A 23,046-nucleotide genomic window follows, 5' to 3' on the forward strand; every position below is an offset into this window, starting at 1 on the left:
AGTGGGTTACAGTCTTATAAGAAGACATAAATCCAGTGTCTTTATTAAGCCTACAATTTTTAGTTTCTGTCAAAATTACGAATTAAAGTTCCCAGGCTTGTCATTTTAAGGTAAAGATTTCTATCATGGAAGTGGCACCTAACTATACCAAGAGAACCTGCTTCAATTTATTGTGTGTATGGGAAACTCTCCACCCACCCACCCTATTTGTCGCCTACTATCCCACACTGAAATCCATACAGGGTATCATTTAACAACAACCACCCATATTTGATGGGGACTACCCCTTGCAAGAAATCTTTCCCAACTCCCTCTTTTGGCCTTCAAACACCCCCTCCGCAACCTCTCCAAGCTCATAATCAGAAGCATGCTCCTCAAGACCACAATACACTAACTTAAAGGAACACCAAAGTCTGCCTGAACAACAGAGACAAAACCTGTAGATGTAGACCACTACAATGATCAATACCTCTCACAACACACTTTTCAAGATCCATAGGTCCTAAACACATGCATATCACAACATGGGGCATACTGCACCCAGTACACTTAATGTCCCAATAAAAACTATATTGGTGAAACAGCCAGACAATCACCGTGCTCTTGAATGAGCCCTCACAAAATGATGAAAGACAAAAAAAAAATCACCTGTTAGTGAACACTGTTCACAAAGCCATCACTCCCCTATCTGATCTCTCAAAGTCCTCATGCTCAAAGGAAACCTGCTCAAGACCTTCAAAAGATGAACTTGGGAACTTAAATTCATTCCTTTGCCAGATGCTGAAAAAATCACAGTCTTAATAAAGACACCGGATGTATGAATTATTGCAAAAAATCTCTAACCCATTATCTCTGCTTTTTTGGTCCATTACTGAAGAGATGCTAATGAGCCTCCTCACCTTGAACCCTCCCTTGGAATATGTGTTAACTAGTTACGCTAAACAATCTCTTCTGCCTAGTATTTAATTGTGACATTGAGGGCAGGTCTCTGCTACATATTTTCATCAGTATAGCTTCACCTATGCAGCTTTAGCTGGTCTGGTGAAGATGCTCTTAGCCAATGGAAAGAGCCACCTCTGCAACAGGTGGTCACTAGCTTGGTGGGAGAAGCAGATTGATTTGCAGCATTCTGTAAACACACATACATACCACTTCTGTTACAGATGGCTATGAGACAACACTTTAAGTAGGGGAGCCTGTAGTCTCATTTACACTGAAGTCCCCTTACTCTCTTCTAGCTATGTAAATGAGATTTAGAATGGGTATAATCACAGTATAATAGAGAATTCAGGTTATTAATCATTCTGTATATAGCTTATGGTCAAAGATTTTAGAAATCTATACTTCACCAATATATGATACAGAAATAAAATCATTCAAGGTGAACCTGTGTTTCTGGACCTGTACATAATTAATTACATAGACACTTTGGATCATTCTTTTTTCATAGTTCATAAAAAAAAATCCCCAGTAAAATGCAATTTTGGAAAATATCATTAGTAACCCTAAATATGCTCCAGGAGAAAGAACAAATATATAAAAGTTTATAACACTTTATATTTTCACCTCAATTTTATAACTTATATTTTATTGTTTAATGCTTGTTTTTAACCAAAGGAAACAACTTACTTTTTATTTGCCTCTGGTACCCAAAAATACAAATTACAATGCTGCCCTCTGGGGACTCAGATGACAAACATCACATTTTGAATTTTAAATTGAAAAATTTCAAGATTAGAATTTAAATAAATACTTACACAGGTGTTTGGTAGCTATAAAAATAAGACTGAATGAAAGTAAGAATCATTGCTATTCATGAAGAAGCAGTTTTAAGGAAGCATTCCAATTTGCTCCTGATCTTCAATCTGGCTTTAATCTATCCTTCCTACAAATCCATGGTCACAAATAAGCACAGGCAGAGCTTTGTGGGCACAAATCACTATAAGTGCAATGAATGTTTTTAAGCATTCATGCCTTGCTTTTCAGGCACAATCAATAATTTATATGTTAAAATAACCCACTATTCTATGAAATGCTGTTGTAGTTGTGTCAGTCCCAGCATATTAGAAATAGAAGATGGGTGAAATATCTTTTATTGGACCAACTTCTGCTAGGGCGAGACAAGCTTCTAACACAGAGTTCTTCTTCTGGAGTGGGAAACTTAATGACTCTTCATTCTTGAAGGAAACCTGCACAACATTTTCAAAAGGTGAGCCTATAATCTGAAATTCATAACTTTGCTAGACACTAAAAATCATGGACCGAACAGAGATACTGTATTTATGAATTATTACAACAATCTATAACCTACTAAAAACCTTCCCCCCAACTGCTTCCCTCACCAACTTCTGTTCTTCCAATGTCTGGAAGGGTATTTCTCTTGAATGCTCCCTTGAAATATGTGTGTACTACTTATGCCAAACAATCTGTTCCACTTGGTATTTAATTGTGATACTCTGATTAAGGTCACATCTAGACTACAAAATGAAGTTGACTTAATCTATATTGGCATAAAGCCATCACTTGTATGCGTCTACACTTGACTCTTCACCAGGAGCGTTTGTATCGACCATACTGTCAGCATGGGGCATTGCAGGACAGCTGTTTAGAGCCAGTAAGCAGTGCAGAGTCTACACTGACATTGCATTGACATCAATCTATGCTGCTTGTGGAGATGGACTGGTTCATTAATAATGGCAATCAGTCACAATGGTGATGAGTGTAGGATGGTTAAAAGGGCCATCCTGCTGATACAAAATGGCATAGGAAATGGGAGAAGAAAAAGAAATTCAAAAGTTTATACGTATGTCCTCCCCCACCTCATATGTAGCTGGCTGAGATCCTGACTACCAGGCAATCCCAATTTTAACCTTGTTCACCAACCAGCCTCAATCATACAACTACGGCATGCCAGTAGGAACAAGAATTGGATTCCTTCCCTAGCTTTCTCCTGAGTGCCCTGTAAACCCTCTGACTACCAAATAGATAAATGGAGGAGAGGAGGGAAAGAGGATACCCTACACACACTTGTCTCCTCATTCCCATACAGGGCACTCAATACAAGGAAAGATTGACCGTTGACACGATGCTTTACTGAAGGTGATGCCATTGTCTAAAAATAGCTTAGTGTGCCTAGCAAAACCCTGTTTCATAGATTTGCTTGCTGCTAGTCTTGATGTTGGAGACCATTTATTCTGAGGTTGGTAATAAATGAAGAAAAAATGGAGACGCCTGGGAAGGAACAATGAATAAAAAAGGACTTCATAATATCTACCTTATGACAGTCACCTCCAGGGATAACTTCTTGAATATACACCAACGGGCCTTCATTTCTGTTAATTCCTCCCACAATGTTCAAACCTAAGCCTGTTCCCTTGGAAACAGTGATAATCTGAAATACACTATCACTAGGAGGGGGGGGGAGAAAGAAAATTAGCATTAAAAGGTCAGTTACACAGTCTGTGGAGCTTGAAAAAAGCAGCAATGAAGATCCATGTGTACTATTTCTCTTGCTGGCTTCATGCATGTGTTGCAACAATTAGTTTGACATAAATGGCTGATGCTTAATCAGGAAACTCAGACAGACCACATTCTATTCAATACAAAATTACTAATTTCAATAGTAATTTCAGCAATTACAAACAGAAAATCAAGTTAAACTAAGCATGAAGCAATGCTATATACACAGTGAAGTTAAACTGTGTCTAAATCTCTACTTTCTCAAGACATACAGATACACTTCTAGGGATGTGAAAGTAATCATCAAAATGCAACTGCATGGAAAGTTTCAAGTGTCACCTTTCTCTTTTTTTAATTGCATTTTACATGTTTTGTATAAAGACGGTCTTGTTTTGTGTTCATTCCATCTAAAGACTCCGCCCTCTCCCCAGGATGGGGTGTCCACCCCACACAAGGCTAGAAAGGGTTAGGAGTGTGGCTAGGTAGGCCAATTAATTGTCTGAGATGCACCTGGAGGAGCAGGCAGGGAGCTGAGCAGGGATATGAGGCTCAGATGGATAGGAACAGGAGGGGTCTGTGTAAAGTCCAGGAGCTCAGAGCAAAAAGGTGACTGCACGGAGGTAGTCTGCAATCACTCTCTGAGAGAAGGAAAGTATGGTAGGGACTATAGAGGGCAGTTTACAGTTACTCCCTGGAAGGAGGGAGTTAGAACTGGTAAATCAAGGGGGAGCCAGAAAGGCAGGAAAGCTCAGGGGAAAGCTGATAGGGTAGACCTTGGTTGCTGATGAGAGAATCCTAAACTGGAACCCAGAGTAGAGGTTGGGACCGGGTTCCCCTCCCAGTCACAGGGAAGTGGAACAGATCAGGTAGCGGAGAGTTGACTGCCCAGGACAATTCGTGCTGGAAGGCTTTGATACCCCAGAAGAGAGGAACATGCCAGAGGGCCAAATCACAAAGAGGAAGCAGGAGGTTCTGGAACAAGAGAGAGAGACTGCAGACAGAGAGGAACTGAGGGAAACCACTGGAAGGGACACTGACCGGAAGAGCTTATTCTTAGAACTGCCAAAAGGAGGTGTTTTCACACCCTCCCACAAAACTGTTCCAGTATTTTTACTGCTGACTGTTTTCCAGACATTTGGTAATCGTTTTCAACTGCTTAGTTCACAACAAGCATTGTTATAAAGCTATTCATTTATAAAAAGAAAGAACTGATTTTAAAAAGTTGCTAGAACACAATGCTGGGAATTAGGACTTTTGGAGTGTGTCTAGACTACACTTCTCTGTTGACAGAGAGGTGCAGATTAGGCACATCAAAATTGCTAATGAAGCAGGGATTTAAATATCCTGGGCCTCCTTAGCATAAACATGGCCACCATTTTTTTTTTGAAACTGAGCTTTTTTGAAAAAAACCCAGCAGTTTAGACGCAGATCTGTCGAAAAAAGGTTTATTTTCAACACATCCTTATCTAAACTGCCATTTTTTCCCAAAAAGCTCCATTTTGAAAAAAAAAAAGTGGCGGCCATGTTTATGCTAATGAGGCACGGGATATTTAAATTTCTGCTTCATTAGCAATTTCAATGTGCTTGATTTGCAACCCTCTGTCAACAGAGGGATGCAGTCTAAACGTAGCCTTGAATTTCAGCTGTGGTTCTGCCACTTACTCACAGCTTGACCTCGGGTAAGTTGGCCAAAAAATTTCAAACATGGACCTCTAAAGTAAGGATGTAAGTAAGTAAAGGTCCCATTTAATAAGTTATCCAGTAAGCCATTAAGTTTAACCAGTTAACTGACTAAATGGGGGCAGTTGGAGGCTGCTACTTTTAAAATTCATTCAGCTTTAACAATCAACAGTGTTATTAATAACATGATTTTTAAAAGTAAAAGTGTTTGTATCCTGTGTCCCTCTAGTGGGCTCCTCCCAAAATACTCATAAGCAGCTCAACACAAATACTTTTGAACAAGGGAGATCAAAGAAGAGAGCTTCAGAAATTACTTTGTGAGCTGTGGCGATGCTGTGGTAAGAGAATTATTTCCATTATAGCTGATGATGATATCCTTTGGTTGCAGATGCTGAGGACTTTGTAAACTTGAGGATGATCCAGAAGAAAGGCAGTCAACAGGTTTTCCTAAAAGAAAGAAATAGTGAGAAAAGAGGAATAAAAATCACATTCACTGACATATAGCACCAATTTCTGCTGATCTTGCTCAGGCAAACAGTTCAGCACGTCAGGAAGAGAAGCATGATTTTTCTCATGACCTTAAACTGATAAAGCTGTGGTGTCCAATCACTATAGTGGCTAATACTATAGCGAACTAGCCACACTCAACCAGCCAAATAGCCACATTGTTCAAGACAACAACCAGCCAAGTAGCCACATGTGGCTAGTGGCTAGCACACTGGACACCAAGGCAATAAAGGGTTCTCTTTCTGTTAATCATTATGACCAAGTATTTTATTCGTTTTGAAAATAAATACAATAAATATATCTCTGATATTGAGTGTTCTCTCAAGCAGGCTTCTGTCCATTATCCAGTTTGCCAAAAATCCACCATTTTGAGGTCTTGCAATCAGCCAAATCCAGTCTTCTGGACAATAGGAAAAGGTGTGAAGGCTCTCATTCCTTCCCAGGAGTAGGTTGAGTATAATCTGACTCACTCCTTTTGGCTCCAGGAAGGAATGTTTAGCACCTGCATTCATTTTATAACAACATCTGTGCTTGATTTGAAAAAACAGAAGAAGAGGATACTGGAGTTGAGAGCAGATACAATACATCATATCAGCTGCTGAAAATAACTTATCCTTATAGTACTGACTTTAACCCCTCTACCCTTTCACACTTCTAAAACAGCAGCTAAGGTATTTCACTTCACTTCCCCAGTCCTTCCTTCCTTATATCCTTAGAAAGGAGCTCATAAAAGCTTCTGTCAAAAAGAAACAAACCTACAGGGAAGCCTGAGGCTACACAGCTTCCAAGTGAGAGCTAAGATAAGCACTCAGGTATTCAGAAACACACATCACTTGGTGACAAGTGAAGACTGGCCCTTCAAATGAAAAGAATGGAGCAAAATAATCTTATACCTACCCATCTGAAAGAGGAGGGTTGGTCCAATATACAAATCATCCCTACTAATACAACAACTCCAAACGACATCTAGACGTGGTTCTTTCAGAAAAAAAACACACTCTTTTTCAAAAGATCCTGTAAACCTCATTTTTTAAGGAGTACAGGATCTTTCGAAAAAGGGTTGTTTTTTTTTCCGAAAGAACCGCATCTAGACGGTGGTTTCACTTTCGAAAAGCCCTTTTTCAAAAGAATGCATGGTGGCCATTATGCAAATGAAGCATGGGAAATTCAAATCCCAGCTTCATTTGCAATTTCGATCTGTCTAATTTACATCCCTCTTTCGAAAGAGGGATGTAGTCTAGACATAGCCTCAGGTATCAATACACTTCACAGTATTAAGGCACCTTTCACCACAGATTTTCATAACATGTAATAAACCATTCATTAATGGTTTGAGGGAGGCAATGCAATATAGATGGGGAAATGAACATGGAGAAGTTAAGTAACTTTCCTGCCAGACTCCTAGCTGCCTGCCTCTACTCAGTAAACCATATTACACCATCCCCAACTACCTCTTTGAAGTTCTGGTTCATATTTCAGACACGGATGATTGCAGTGTTCTCCAATATTATTTTAGGCAATCAAGCATCCTCTATTGCTTCCTTATAGTACAAAAAGCAGAAATATTCAACGCCTCACCAGCTACCAGTTGTGTTGGTGAACATCTTGCAGACTCTGTGTTACTGCATGATCCATATTTATCCATCAGGTCTAGAAATTCTTTCCTATGATAATAAAAATCTTTTATTATTTAATTTGACTTCAGTTACAAATGTAGGAGTGCCACTTGTTTAGAATGTATCTCTCATCTTTACTGCTAAACATACAAAGTCCCCAGACCACAGCATACTAAAAGTCTATGGCTTAATACCAAATGAAAAATGACATTTTTGTCAGATATAAAAATACTGAGCACAGATAAGTGAAAAAGTGGCACTATAATGAAGGACAAGCACAGAAGCCAATAGTCTATATATAAAATACAGAAGTTTAATTACTAGCTCTATTCACCCTGGATTGCAAGTGCCTCTGAAGCAGCTCAACAGTGACCCCTCTGAATGATGAGAGAGTGGTGCTACTTGATTCCAAGAGGAGTTACTCACTGACACAAATTCTACGCATAGCAGCAGTGCAGAAACAGGCCTGTACACAGCAAGACTGCGAAGGGTGCGAATGCACTCCCCCCATGTTCCCCCATGATACCCCCTGGGGCCAATTCTGGCTGGATTGGGGAAGACTGGAGCAGTGCATTGCCCCAGACTTAAGGAAGTTAAATTTAGATTAATCTAGTAATCAAATAGTCGATTGATTAGTCGATAAGAACACCTCCACCTTTGCAATGTAGCAAGAGCCCTGCTGGCACTGTCACCTCAGTCCCACATTCTAGTTCCATAGGAGGTAAGGGGACCATCCATTTGGATGGTATGTGATTCTGTTGCAGCTTTCTCGGAGGGGGGCAAGAGGGTACAAGCAGGTTTGGAAATGCCTCAAACTACTACACTTTTCACAAAGCCATCCCTCTGTATCGGATCCCTCAGGCCTCGCCCTCAGAGGAAGCCTGCACAACAGCATTAAAAAAATGAGCCTGGGAACTTAAATTCATACCTTTGCTAGATGCTACAAAATATGGACTGGACAGACACACTGGATTTATGATTCATTACACCAATCTGTGACTCTCTTTACTAGCCAATGACCAGGGTGTTGTTAAGAGGCCAATGCACCTTAAGTGGTCCTTTGAAAAATGTGTTAACTATAACCATCTGTTCCATCTTATATTTGACAGTGACACTGACTCTGGGATATTTCCCAATCCCAAAGAAGAGCTCTGTGTATCTTGAAAACTTGTCTCTCTCTCACCAACTCAGATTGGTCCAATACAATTTATACAAGACAGTACCTCAGCCAACTCGTTTCTATGAGGTAATGGCACGTCATATTTTCCCTTCTGAGCAAGGCTTGTGGAAGCCCCCCAACTACCAGCATAGAGGTAGATGCGGTTCTCCAGATCACAACAGGGTTAAAGCTGGAGAACAGCTTCTGAATGGGAAGGATGTGGCCGCATTGGAGAGGGTCCAGTGTAGGGCAACCAAAATGATTAGGGGGCTAGAGCGCGTGACCTATGAGGAGATACTGAGGGATTTGGGTTGTTTAGTCTGCAGAAGAGAAGAGTGAGGGGGGATTTGATAGCAGCCTTCAACTTCCTGAAGGGAGGTTCCAAAGAGGATGGAGAGAGGCTGTTCTTAGTAGTGACGGATGGCAGAACAAGGAGCAATGGGTTTAAGTTACAGTGGGGGAGGACTAGGTTGGATATTAGGAAAACTATTTCACTAGGAGGGTGGTGAAGCACTGGAATGGGTTAGCTAGGGAGATGGTGGAATCTCCATCCCTAGAGGTGTTTAAGTCTCAGCTTGACAAAGCCCTGGCTGGGTTGATTTATTTGGGATTGGTCCTGCCTTGGGCAGGGGGCTGGACTTGATGACCTCCTGAGGTCTCTTCCAGCTCTATGGTTCTATGAATGTGGCTTCAAATACAGGCAGAGTTCTAATTAGCAATCTTAACTGATGAATCAGGGCTGTATGCAGGGGTGTGTGAAGCGTGAGAGCACACCTCCCTGTAGTCCCCCTCTTAAGCATGCTCCAGCCAGCTGGGGGGAGGCAAGAGCGGTGTGCTACCCAAGACTCCCTCCCTCATGCTCCAGTTGGCCAGAGGAAGGCTGATTTCCCTAAGGGGTGGAGAGGGAAATCAGCTCCAGCCTCTTCCCAGGGCCAGCTGGAGCACAGGGGAGGGAGGTTCAGGCAGCACGCCGCTCCTGCCTTCCCTCTGCTGGCCAGAGCACACTTACTTGGGGGACTATGGAGGGGAAGGTGCACTTGCACCTTTGCAGACCACATTTACAAAAAAAAAGCACCCTCACAGAAATTCCTGCATATGGGCCAGAGAAAGCTTTTGTTCTAGCTTAATTATTTCTGAGACACAACAGTTGATACATAATAGAAGGATGAAAAGCAACAGGTTTTTTATTTTCCTACACAATAATAAACAGGGGTGACTGCTGAGGGTCCACCAGCCATGTGACCCTCTAGCATGGGGAAGGGCTAGGACAACCCCCCTCCAGCCCAGACCTCATCTCTCCCCACCCCTGCTCCACCCATCCCCACACTTGCTCCCCTTTCTTCCCTCCTCTTCCTCGACTCTGCTGCACCCCACCACTTCTCATAGAATCACTGAATAGTAGAACTTGAAGGGACCTCATCAAGTCCAGTTCCCTGCCCTGAAGGCAGGACCAAACATAACCTGCTCTTAAATATCTCCAATAAGTAGATTCCACAATCTCTCTAGGTAATTTATTCCAGTGTTTAACCACCCTGACAGTCAGGAAGTTTTTCCTAATATCCAACCTAAACCTCCCTTGCTGAAATTCAAGCCCATTGCTTCTTGTCCTATCATCAGAGGACATCCCTCGCATCTCTATTGCAAGCACCCCTGCTTGCTGTCCTGACATCTAGGGACTATGGCAATGCTGGCTGCTGGCCGGCCTTTTGCCCCTCCCACCCATAGTGCTTGGGAGCATGTGTGTCCTTTGTGCCTTCACACATCATGAGTGATGGGCACTAGTAGATGGGCGGGTTCTGCTCCCCCTGCTCTCACTGACAGCAGTGGAGGAAGTGGAGCAACATGGTCCCAGCTCACTCCGCTCCCCCGACCATGTTGCTCTGCTTTCCACTGGTGAGTGTGGGAGCAATCCTGCTCCTCCCCCAAGCAGCATGTCTGAGAGACCAAAGCGAGCCAGGGCCACATTGCTCCATTTTCCCCACCACTGTCGGGGGGGGGGGGGCAGATCCCTGTTATGAGCACCAGTCCCCCACTAGCTGCTCTGATGCCCAAGGACTGTGGCACCGCTGGCTGCTGGTCGACCCTTTGCCCCTCCCACTCACAGAGCTTGGGGGGCATATGCCCAACTCGTGCCACCACACATCACCCCTAATAATAAATCAGATTTCATTCATAAGATTTATACATCTGAATTCTCTCATGTCTATTTAGGAATTCTTCTTTTCTTTACTTGCTCCACTGAAAATGCCAGGCAGCACCCATAGCTTTTCTGACTGTTGCTTTCAATGTTTTATCTGATCTAGTGTACTACTTTGAAACATGAAATGTATCTTTTCTCTGCATTGTTTTAAATATCAGCAGACTTACTTGACTTGCAATATTTAGGAATAATGAGACTGGTTTTGACCTCACCTTCACCAGTTTTACACTAGCATCACTGACTTCACGAGAGTACCACTGATTTACAACTGCCTAAGATTATATTCAATCCCAGAGTTTCTATTCCAATTCATTCCAAGCTTTCTCTTTAATTCCATATCACAACAGAGATGAGGGAAAAGAAATTCACAAAATTTCTTCTCTTTTTATAAGAGTACTATACATTTGATTCATTACTCTCTGCATATAAAAGTGAAAAATAACTCTGAAGCTTACAAAATAATTGTTTTGAGTTTTGAGTGACATTTTGGTAATTTTTTTGGAAAATACTGATCAAATGAGGAAAGCTAGCTAGCTTGCTACTGTTCTCATATATATGCGCAAACACTGTTATATGTATCCCGTTTAAAAAAAAAAAAAAAAGAATAGAGGGCAGCCCACCTGCAACAAGCCTGTCAAAGCAGATCAAGTGGCAAAGAAAAAAATAGTGCTGCTTTTTCCTCCTCTAACTGCCTTCTAAAATGTCCAAAGAAGCACAGTCGCTTCATGCAAATGTTCAAATGATTTGTTGGCTTTCCATGTGTCTCCACATCCAGTTAGAACGGCATTGGTTAATTTTAAGATATTCTGTGGATTGCTACCACAACTCAGGAATTACACTCCATATTACTTTCCCTTCTGCTCATCTAGTACTAGTTTCTTCTCTACCCCCTCACTCAACCTTGCTATAAATGGTAAAAGACCTTTTTCTATAGCAGCTCCTGCCGTAGGCCCATGTTTTATTCCCCTCCTTCTAATTCCAAATATCAGCTCTCTTTTTCTCCCTTCCACATACCTCTTCAGTTTCTTTCTCCTGCAATTTTTTATCTCTTCAACTGAATTAACTCAAAGTACTGCAGGATGCAATTTGTATAAATATCTCTCCAGAAAATGTAGTGCCTTATTACAGAATTATATTAGGAACTGAAATGTCTTATTCCTCAAGTAGTTGTCTAATTTAATACATAGCTTACATAGTCCAACAAAGGATAAGAACACTAGAGGGAGTATGACATAGCATTTGGAAGTAAAGTGTGATATAGACTTCTTTAAATCTAGAATTTATATAGCACTGGAATTACTTATGGCCTTGTTTCAGAGCTATTGTGAACCAAAAAGGATGAAAACATTCCAAGAGACACAGATTTGGTCACATATTCACCATCACAGGGTAGAAACTGATTATAGGGGTTTCAGGATTCAAACTGACATCTATTTTCTAACAGGCTCCAGGCTGCCTTTTCCCCATGCAGTCATACAAGCAGGAGATTTAAAAATATTTTGGAAGTAGAAATCACATAAGATAGACCTTATATTTCCCCAGAGTTCTCTGTTCTAGCTTCCAATTAGCACAACCAATTTACCTCTCTTTTCTTTTAAGGTGCTGGGCTAAATAGACTGAAGCTGCACTTAACACCCTGAACAGTCTCTGAACACTGGCTAGGAATTCACAGATTTCAAGGCCAAAAGGGACAATTCTGACCATTTAGTTTGATCCCCTGTAGAATGTAGACCATAGAACTTCCCCACAATAATTCCTAGAGCAGACCTTTTAGAAACATAATTTTGATCTAAGAATTGTCAGTGTTAGAGAATCCATGATAAGCCTATATAAATTGGTCCAATGATTAATTACTGTCACTGTTGGAGACATATGCCTTATTTCTAGTCTGAATGCTTTTATCCATTGGATCATGTTATACCTTTCTCTGCTAGACTGAAAAGCCCATTATCAAATATATGTTCCCATATAGGTTCTCACAAACCGTGATTAAGTTATTTCTTTTCTTCGGTAAGATTAATGTAAGGCCATGCTTTTCCTAAACCTTGAATCATGCTTGTGGCTGTTGTCTGAAACTTCTTCAAATTTATTAACATCCTTCTTGAATTGCAGATACCACAATGTAACATTATTCCAGCAGCAGTTACAGCAGTGCCAAACACAGAAGTGAAAACTTTTTTTATTCCTACTTGAGATGCTCCATTTATGCATTAGCACTTTTGGACATACTGCAACTTTTGTTCAGCTGCTTATGCACCAAATCTTCATCTTTTTCAGACTCAGCTTCCAGAATCTAGGCCTCTAGCTCAACCCATACCCTCATCTTTGGCTCTTTCCTCTTTGGAAAGTTCATAAATAAATCCATAGCTATTAGTTTCCAAGATTCCTATATGTAGTTCCTATGCTTAGTGTTATATGCCTATAGGCATGTATTGGATTCTTCCCCCCAAAAGGAATACACAATTTCAATATACAGCAGGTTGCAGAATCAATCTAAAATCTGTGAATCCTTCTTTGTATTAAAAATATTTACATTATTGGCTCTGTAGAAATCAACTAATTACTATTTTAAAACATTTCTGGACGTTTCAAAAATAGTTATTGGATTAATTAGTTAAGATATAATTTACAATCTCAGGGGTAAAAGTAAATAAAAAGCAAGAGGGAGGAGAGAGGGGAAGAAGAGGAGCCTATACCTAAAAGGGATGTAAACCACAAACACCAGACAATGAATATCACAGAGTTAGGGTGGAGGTAACATAAATGGCCAGACTGTGATATCAGCTACAGCAGCATAACTCCAGAGTAATTCCCTTCACTACACAGGGGTAACTAAAAATCACAGTTTGGTAGACTGCTTAACACCATTACAAATATACTTGTTTAACTGGTGTTCATGGTTTTATCTATCACCAGGTTCTAGTAAGATACACAAAAACTGTTATGTATAAATGGAGTATTTAATACCATATATACGTACAGTAGTAGAAAATTAACCGAGAGCTCAGTAAGGGAGCGAGGACATGTTTAGAATAGTTCATGGAGATTTTATAATGGGACAAACCACCAGAATATAAAGGGGCTCACAGATTTTAATTATTCAAGAAGGATAGAGGAACTAGGTCAGTATGCTTTGGATAAAAGCAGATTAAGAGTAGACTTCAGAGATATCTAAAACAGTCTGAAGAAGAGAGAGAGGATAGACGCTACAAAGCCATTTGAACTACTGTCAAATACAAGAATAAAGGGGCACACGCAGAAGATTAAGAAAGGCCATGCTCTAAAGTAGTTTAAGTGGACTTATTTTACACAGAGGGCAGTTAATAAATGGAAGAGCCTAAGAAAGGCAACAATAGTAGCAACTCTTCAATGGTTTTCAAATACAGTAATATAAATATTTGGAGGAAACAGCTGCTAAGTCAAAAGGGGGAATAGATCTAGATGGGCTTCCTGGCCTCTTTCCATCCCAACATTTCCTATGCCAGTGTTAGTTTAAATGATTATCTGTAGATAACAAGATTAAAGGGATATTTTAGTGTAACTGTCCTCATAATGTAGGAATTTTGGACTATCTGCTGCACTGAATAATTTAACCTACTTATCCCAACTAATTCAGGGCTCATATATAAAAGATTGAAAAGCCAAATAAAGACAACTGCAAGGGCTTTATTTTCAGACATCTGGCACTAGTTAAATCATATAAAGTTTACCACTGTCAAATAATAATCACTTTTTAAATTCCACTTCTTTTAAATTTTAAAAAGACAACAGATAGTCAGGAAATCACGATCATAATGATAGCAAATACTTTATAGTATTATTAATTATACAATGTAACATTTAGACTTTGTTCATGACATATAAATGATCAGAACCACCCGTTAGTAATGTGACTGCCCCACTGAACGAATTAACTGCAATTGATCATTTGACTAAGATGAGGATGATTAACATTTCCTATGTGACTTTAGACTAGCTTTCATATATTCATATAATGTAGCCATCATGGCCCTGAAAGTCTGATATAAAATATACTGATGCACTTTCAATTAATCACTGCTATCATTCTTCATAGGAATCGTGGTACCATATTTTGGGATGTACCACATATGCATATGGGGGAAAATAATAAAAACTCTGTAGTATACTCTGACAAAATACATTATTCTATAAAAGGTTTAAGCAAAATACAAAAACATAAAGTACATTGTGGGTATCTTGTGACGAAGCCCAAATTTGAAAAACATCTGTATATTATCAAATCACATATTTTAATGAATGTGTTAGGGTTTATGGGGAGAAAAGATGCTGTAGTGGTAATTTTTACATATAAGCATTTTAACTCTCTTACTTTGCTTCTTCATCTCGAGCAACCAGTAAAGATACATGGTTAGTTGCTGATGCCATTCGCAAAATATCAACAGCTCTGTAAGGGAAAAAAACGCACAACAATTAAAAATCTATCTTTTTTCACTGTTTGTGTACAAGGACTCTGTATCAACCACACAGTATTAAAATGGCAGAAAACTAAACAAATTATTTTCTTAACAGAAAAACCATTTTGGAAATACACTTTAGATACATCATTCCATTTAACCTTGGACTATCATATGGCATGGTATAGGTTAGACGCTGCCTTTTAATTTTGTACTGTTCAAATCTGATTTGTTTATTTTTCTAACTGGTGCTATAATAGTTTTATTTGGGGGGATATTTTTAGTATAAATGCAAACTCTATCACAGTTTGTAGCTTTCTAGTGATGGTTGGTGTTTCTAACTCAGATGAACAATATGGATAACTTATTTGCCATAATTACCCCACGAGGTTTAACAAAAAGTACCAATTATTCGCAATATAAAACCAAATCATTTGCTTTAATGGCATCCAGACAATACCATAATAATTACAGTAACATTAAATATTTTACTAGCTCAGTACTATTTTGATATGAATTTACACATACATTCTGCAGCCGACGCTACAACATAAAATCTCTTTAATCAGCTCCTCCATAGGCAAAACTCCCATTAATATCAATGATATTTTTATTGAGTAAGGATAGCTATATTGGGCAGTCTGGGACAATCCACGAATGCAACTCCATGGATTTTGGTGCAGTTATATCCTTTTAATCAGTGTTTGATTGTTTAACACCAGTATTAGCAACATTGTTCCAACATCAAGAAAAACATTTCATCTTCTTTATGAACATACCTTTCACTGGTTACGCCAACTAAATTTTCTCCATTGACATCTAAAATTAGGTCTCCAGTGAACAATCGGTCTGATAAAGAGATTAGCAAAATATAATGTAAAAGTCTATATGAATTAACAGGGGAAAATGGGAAATATATCCCTATTACTTTTGTTCTAATCTAATGTAACAATGATTTTACCACCTTTGGCCTTAATCCCATAAATACTTAAGCATGTGCTTAACTTCACTAATCATGAGTAGTTCCACTGATCCTAATAGGACTACTCATACCATGTACTGTACATATTTATAGGATTACACTCCACAGGTGTGGAATTAGCATCAACTGACCTTAGAACTGATGACTACACATAGGTTACCATATATAAATTCAATATTTTGTATTCCTTGATGTTTATAATATTTTTAAAACAGTTTTTATTTTGAACCACTCAATGGCTGTCTAATGACTACAGCAGTTTTGCTGAGCAGTTTTAAAATACAAAGTTAGGTAAAGGTTGTTGGGGTTTTTTATTCAGTAGCTAGTGTGGACAAAACCAGGTCAACTTTAAAACCCTGGAGGGATCCAATATAGAGTGGAATTTTCTCCCCAGTTAAATTCTATACAACATAATTTGGTCCTTCCATATAAAATTACCAAAAACATGATAATAAAACATTCATCTGAATTCATTAGAACCATTTATGAATACAGAACCTGATCTTGTGGGGGTTCTAAAGCCCTTGACTCCCAGTGGCTTCTGGGGGAATTAAGAGCTTTCAGCATCTCTCAGTTGGGAAAGTTGACAAAGTAGACAGATTACAAACTGATTTCATGCTAGCCTGATCTAGATTTGAATGGATGTCCATTACTGAGAATCCTCCACAGCCTCCCTTACTCTTCTGCCAACTATAAATTAGAAAGTGCTGAAGTACATATTACTTTGTGCGTATATACCAAAAATAAAATGTAAAAAATTGTTTTCTTGACAGCATCCTATAAAATGTAGGATTCTACAAAATACATAAACATAATTATTTACTATCTATAGCAGCCATCCCTCCAGGCAAAATTTTCTTTATGAAAATTCCATAATCTTCTTCTGTTTGCTCCCGATAACCTCCAATAATCTTAATTCCTGTTGAAAAATAGATATAAGCAAGAAACTGGTCATTCCCTCCACTGCACCAAACATGTTTAGCCAAATAGCACAACAAAGTAAGAAACTTCAACTCCCACTGATACCAGTGTGAACTGCAAACATCCAATGTGATTTCACTCTTTTAGAATCAAATATGTAATCTAATTACCTAATCCATTTTGACAGTCAGAAAAAGTAATGCGATGAACAGCTCGATTGATTCCGTAAGGTCCCATAATAGTCCTAAAAACCAAACAAAATCAGAGCTGTTGCAATTTTAGTCATGAAGATTCACTAAAAGAGATATAAATGTATACAAACTACAGTGATTTCTATTATATTTCTAGTAGGGGGGGGGGGAAGCAAACATGCTTTCTTCACTGGGTATTGTAAATATTGTGCAGGTCTGTAACATATGGCCAGAAAGGGTTAAGCAGCTCAGGCTAAATAACCCAGATTCAACCTTTAAGGGACACACTGGTAGCTAACCTTTGTGTTTTTCTGTGTTTACATAAATTACTAGAAGATTTTTCCAGTATTTTCTGTATAATTTTATGAATCCCCATACGGGAGGGAAGGCACTGCAGCCCCCCCAGCCTCCCTGGCCCTCCTAGAAGCTGCCTAGGGCAGTGGTTCCCAACATTTTAGGCTCTGCAGACTGACAAACCCATTCACAAACTTTTGGTGGACCAGCAACATTTTATTTGTATATTTACTCTGCAAATAATGAATATGCAAATAAAATGTTGCCATCTGCCTAGCGCTAACTCATTCCCTTACTCCTAACATCCTTCGACCCTCACCCCTACAGCCCATGTCAACACCCTCTTGCCCTGTGTCAACAGCCTCACCCACCAACCCTTTTCCATTTGCCTCTACCCCACCTCCACACTCCCCAGAGCGTGACTATCCGTAGGTTACTGCCATGTGAGCAGGGGGAGCAGCCTTCCTCCTTCGCACCTCCTCTTTCCCCAAGTGAGTCTTGAGCCCCCTTGGGTGGGGGGAGCGCGAAGCCCCAGCCAGCCGCCATTACTGAGGGGGAAAGGAGGGAAGAGCCTCCTGCTCTGCTTCCCTCTTACCGCCATCTCAGCCCCAACACTACCACTGGCAAAAGCGGCCACGTAGGCAGGGGGAGCGGCCATTGGCAGCATGCGTGCTCTCTCCAAGCACGTGTCCACAAGTGCGTCCCCTCCTGCTCTGCCTCCTCCTGCCACCGCCTCCACATGGCACCAGTTCACAAACCAGCAGTTGGGAACCTCTGGCTGAGGGAGTGGGAGACTCAGATCTTGGTCAGTCCTGGGGTGGAGGTGGCACCCCCAGCCAGCCCCTTTCACCTGCCTGGTCATACTGTCTCTTTTCTGTGTGGTTTCATAAGAAGCTATCCCATTCCAGGCACACTCATTTTCCTGGCGCAGACAAACCCTTATTTTGGTTATGTTAATTTATGGTGAGTGGAAGCCATGAATTTGGTGTTCCTAGCTACCATTTAGGAGAAGTTCTTGAACAGGTAGACAGACGGACAAATGCATGCACAGACAGACAAACTAGATAGCAGATACTGCAGAGGCCTAAGGCTGGGTTACTTTTAAGGGAAACATGTTGTGGTTTGGGGTAACCAGTAAAGTATTATAGAAGCTGTTTAGTGCTGGCTTAATAAATCTAAATTCTGGAATATCCATCAGCTTTGTGGACTGTCTGGCCCATTCTTTGTAGTTTACCCTGAGTAACCTCTCTGTGGCTACCTTAGGGTCTCAGTCACAAGAATACGCACAGGAACTAGCTGTATGGGGGGTACTGAAGCACCCCCAGGCTACCAATCTAACATCTGGGGACCCAACTGCCAACCCCACGTGTCAGGGTCCAAGATATCAGGGGCTCTGCTGCCAGCCCCACATGCTGGGGTTCTGTTTTGAGCCTCGTACACCAGGGGCATCTGCTGATGGCCCCATGCCTAGGGTCCCAGCTACTGGCACTGCATCCTGAGGCTTTGCTTCTAGCCTCAGCTGTGGGTGGGAGTGGACAGGGATAAGGAGGCATAGCATCCCCAATTTTTAAAATGTTCCTGTGTCATTAGTCACAAGGAAAAAAAAAAACTCTGGCATTTTAATATAAAAATAAAAGTAAAGTAGTGCTGTTTAACTACTGTGGAGGTTTTGGTTTGGTTTTTTGTAACAGTGTTTTGACCAAATCCTGACGTCCTTACTTAGGATGACAGAACAGAGGGTTAATAACAACAACAACAACAACAACAACCCTGGTCTAATTTAGAACAAGATAGTTGGCAACCATGAGAGGTTTCATTAAAGTGCTTAAAACGAAAATACTCCATGAAAATGTTTCCAAAGTGTAGGGGAGAGCATAACTCTCTAAACATTCATTGCTGGTGGTGGTGTTCATAACATCTCTTTTTCTCATCAAATAATATTCTCTCTCTCAGTCTTTCCCTCTGCATATATTTCTCTCAGTCTTTCTCTCTACATATATTTATGAAAGCCCCACTCTTAACTCCACCTCCAAACACAGAATGCCAGAGGTGAAAATAAGGGCAGACTGTCTGAGCTGTCAGACAGCAGAGGATTTTTTATGTTCTTGAATATCATGATGAAAATAATTAAGGAAAAAAAGTCACAAAATAAAATGATAATCTTGGGGCCTGAATGTATAATCACATAGGAAATATTTCCAAGGCTAAGGTGGCAACAAACAATGCATTAAAAAACTGCATTGTTTTTTGGTACTAGCTAGCCAAACGTAATTTGTTATGTACATTTTCATTCAAGTGCAGGCCACTTGAATTGCAAAAACGCCCTTTCAATTTTTAGGGAGGAAAACAGCAGCACTGCTTAGATTTTTCTGCTATGCCATAACATAAATAATGTTGTAAATTAGATGGATACTTCTATTTTCTACATCATGATAGCAAAGTGAAGCGGAATAACTACAATACACAATGAAGAGAAAGAAGATCAGAGTGGAGGACACAGACTCAAAGCCTCCAATCCCGCACACAGCCACGCTAAATGCTGGGTATTTCTGCCAGCACTGGAGTTGGTGTCAGGGCAAGCTGCAGACCCATGCAAGAGTTGGAGGAGAGGAGAATCCAGATGCAAAGTAACATCCTGAAACTAAGTTCATCCCATGTTGGGGTGTATATATTCAATTCAGCTCCCTCTCCTTTTTGCACAACAGAAATGAATCAACTCTGCTGTCAGGGACCTCTGCATCTATGGAAGAGGAGGAATTACTTGCTCCACAGGGTTCATTGTGTCATATGCAAGACAAGTGGCACTGTGTTGCATCAGTATTATCTAGGTACATGCTTTAAGTAACCTGAAGACATTAGCTTAAAGGAGTACCCAAAAGTAGAGAAAAGACAGCCACCGCAGTAGACCCGCAAACTTTTCTCTTGTTTGAGAGTCCTTAAAAACTTGCTAAATGAGCCTTTCCATCTAGTCACCAGAAGGAACTAAAAGGAAATACTGTACTATTTTTAAAAGAACTGTTCCTCAAATGCTCCTGAGAACTTGCTTTCATCCCAATATCTATTCTGTAAACTCAAACAAAATTATGAAACCTAATTAGTATATTTTATCACTATCAGAAATGGCAATGTATTTGTTGGAATAATTTATACTAGTATTGCTCAGTGAGAATTCATTTTTGTAAGCAGTGCACAATTGAGCAAATCTATGATTAAATGGTGATAATTTGGAAAGCAGGAAATATTTATTCTGGAAAAAGACATTTTTATTTCTTCTCTCTCTCTAATTTTTCCCCACATGGAATTTTTAAAAATGATTAATTAATTAATATCTATAAAGGGCTTTGAAACTGAAAAGTGATATACAATAGACTTCCGATAATCCGGAACCTATGGGACCTAGGTGGTGCCGGATTATCAAATATGCCGGACTATCAGGAGGTACTTTAAACTGGTTATATATATATATACTGTATATAAAGTGTTCTTAACCCTTTTTTACTGTACATACTGTATACAGTATACTGTAATGTTTAGTTTTTTAAAGCCTTTTTTTAGACTTTTTGCTCAGTTCAGCTGCTGCCACTGTTGCCTTGTGACTCATTTTTTTGCCAAAGCTCACTCACTAGGCTCTTGCCATTTTGATTCCGGACTATCAGGAGTGCCGGACTATTGGATGCCGGACTATTGGAGTTTTACTGTATAAACAAGGTGCTTAATTTTAATGTACCGGTGTGCCATAGATGGGTGTTTTGATGATTGAAGCGTTCAGAAAATAAGAATCACATCACTTTTGAGTTACAACAGAGATTCTCAGACTTAACTGTCAGAAGGTGGGTCATGAACAAATGAATACATGACCCATGGGGAGAGGAGCCGCAGCTCAAGCCTCACTGCCCCAAATGGGGCAAAAGGGGACCACAGCCAAAATCACTCTGCCCTGTTAGGGGATGAAGGGATTAGCTTAAGCCCCGGGTTCCAGCAAGTCTAATGCTGGCCCTGGCAATCCCTTTAAAATGGGGTTGTGACCCACTTTGGGGTCCTGGCACACAGTTTGAGAACTGATGCGTCAGAGTAAAACACTATGAAAGTGTAAAAGAGAAAAATGCTCTGACTCAGCAGTTCTCAAACTGTGGGCAAAGTCTTTCAATATGGCCCACCCCAACAGGACTCTCAGTCATGGAGCAGCCCCACACTGCTTACATTGGCGGGAAAGCAGAGAGCCACATGGAACAGCTAGCCACTTGGAGCATGGGGCTGCAGCAGGCAGGGAGCCAGCCTGAGGGTTGCGGGGCTGCTGCTCAGGCTGCTGCTGGGCTGCTGCTCAGAAGTCACCTAGGCAAATGCCTCCCAGCTAAAGCCTGCCTCTGGCAGCCCACCCCATTCCATATCCCAACTCCCTACCCCAGGCCACTACCCCCTCCTGCTCCAGGTCACCACCCAAACCCTCTGCATTCCCCTCCCCGAGGTAACAACTCCCTCCCAGCCCCTGAACTTCCTCCTACACCTCTCCCCAAGCCAGAATCCTCTCCTGTACCCATAGCCTCGCAGACCCTGAATCTCAATCCTGTTCCCCATTTCAAAATCCCCTCCTTCACCCAAACTCTCTCTCAGACCCCACACCCTCTCCTGCCCCCCAATCCCCGTTATCTCGAGCTCCCTTCTGCACCCAACCTCCAATACCAGATCCCGCACCTCCTCCATAGAAAAATGCAGCCCTTGACCACTAACTAAAGTCTTGGAATGGCCCCCCCACCAAAAATTATTGCTCACCCCTGTACTATGGTCTCATATAGTATACTGTAATGCTAGTGCTCTCAAACATCTTTAATTGCAACACAGCACCCACTGCTTGTCATATTAAAAAGCCAGAGAGATTATGTATTTTTTATTTTAAAAAAATAAAGAAAAAGGAATAAAGATCTGAGCTCAAACCTTTTTCCCAGTAATTGCTTTCAATACACTAGAATAGCCATAAAGAACACTTACTTTCCCCTGACCTTTTGACACTAATCCAAACACGAGGGCTACGTCTACACTGGCCCCTTTTCCGAAAGGGGCATGCTAATTTTAAACTTCAGAATAGGGAAATCCACGGGGGATTTAAATATCCCCCGCGGGATTTAAATAAAGATGTCCGCCGCTTTTTTCCGGCTTGTAGATTCCTACTTTGAAGTAGGAATAAGAGATCCTCCGGAATAGGGCTTTATTCCGGAGGATCGGGCCAGTCTAGACGCTTTTTTCCGGCTTATCTACAAGCCGGAAAAAAGCGGCGGACATCTTTATTTAAATCCCGTGGGGGATATTTAAATCCCCCGCGGATTTCCCTATTCTGAAGTTTAAAATTAGCATGCCCCTTTCGGAAAAGGGGCCAGTGTAGACGTAGCCAGGCTGAAAGATGGTGGATCTGTTTATGTCAATAAACAGGTCTTTGGTTTATAAATATTTTAACAATAAGCAGCCTGTAATAGTCAAAGTCAATTTCACAACAACAATAATTTTTTGTAAATTAGCACACAAAAATACCATAAACTGTGGAGTTCAATCTTGAAGTTCTTATATAAGGGAAATTTCTTTTCTTTAAGGATTTATGGGATTGGAACT

The 23,046-nt window shown here is 40.5% G+C and overlaps 1 protein-coding gene across 7 annotated transcripts in view; it reads right to left on the reverse strand.

Annotated features, from left to right (window-relative positions):
• STXBP4 (syntaxin binding protein 4) overlaps positions 1-23,046 on the reverse strand; it is a 160,635-nt gene that overhangs the window by 122,215 nt on the left and 15,374 nt on the right. For 4 of the 7 annotated variants that reach the window (XM_089771845.1, XM_089771847.1, XM_089771846.1 and 1 more), the window contains 7 exons: positions 17,131-17,204; positions 16,863-16,958; positions 15,837-15,906; positions 14,973-15,047; positions 7,225-7,310; positions 5,454-5,586; positions 3,275-3,407 (listed from right to left, as the gene is read on the reverse strand). In XM_089771845.1, coding sequence (XP_089627971.1) covers positions 3,275-3,407; positions 5,454-5,586; positions 7,225-7,310; positions 14,973-15,047; positions 15,837-15,906; positions 16,863-16,958; positions 17,131-17,204 — 667 coding nt within the window. The remainder of the gene's footprint in view (positions 1-3,274; positions 3,408-5,453; positions 5,587-7,224; positions 7,311-14,972; positions 15,048-15,836; positions 15,907-16,862; positions 16,959-17,130; positions 17,205-23,046) is intronic. The other 3 variants (XM_075903823.2, XM_075903817.2, XM_089771844.1) reach the window with 1 other exon arrangement.

The sequence above is a fragment of the Pelodiscus sinensis genome, chromosome 20 (assembly GCF_052426305.1).
Source record: "Pelodiscus sinensis isolate ZL-2025 chromosome 20, ASM5242630v1, whole genome shotgun sequence".
Taxonomy (NCBI): domain Eukaryota; kingdom Metazoa; phylum Chordata; order Testudines; family Trionychidae; genus Pelodiscus; species Pelodiscus sinensis.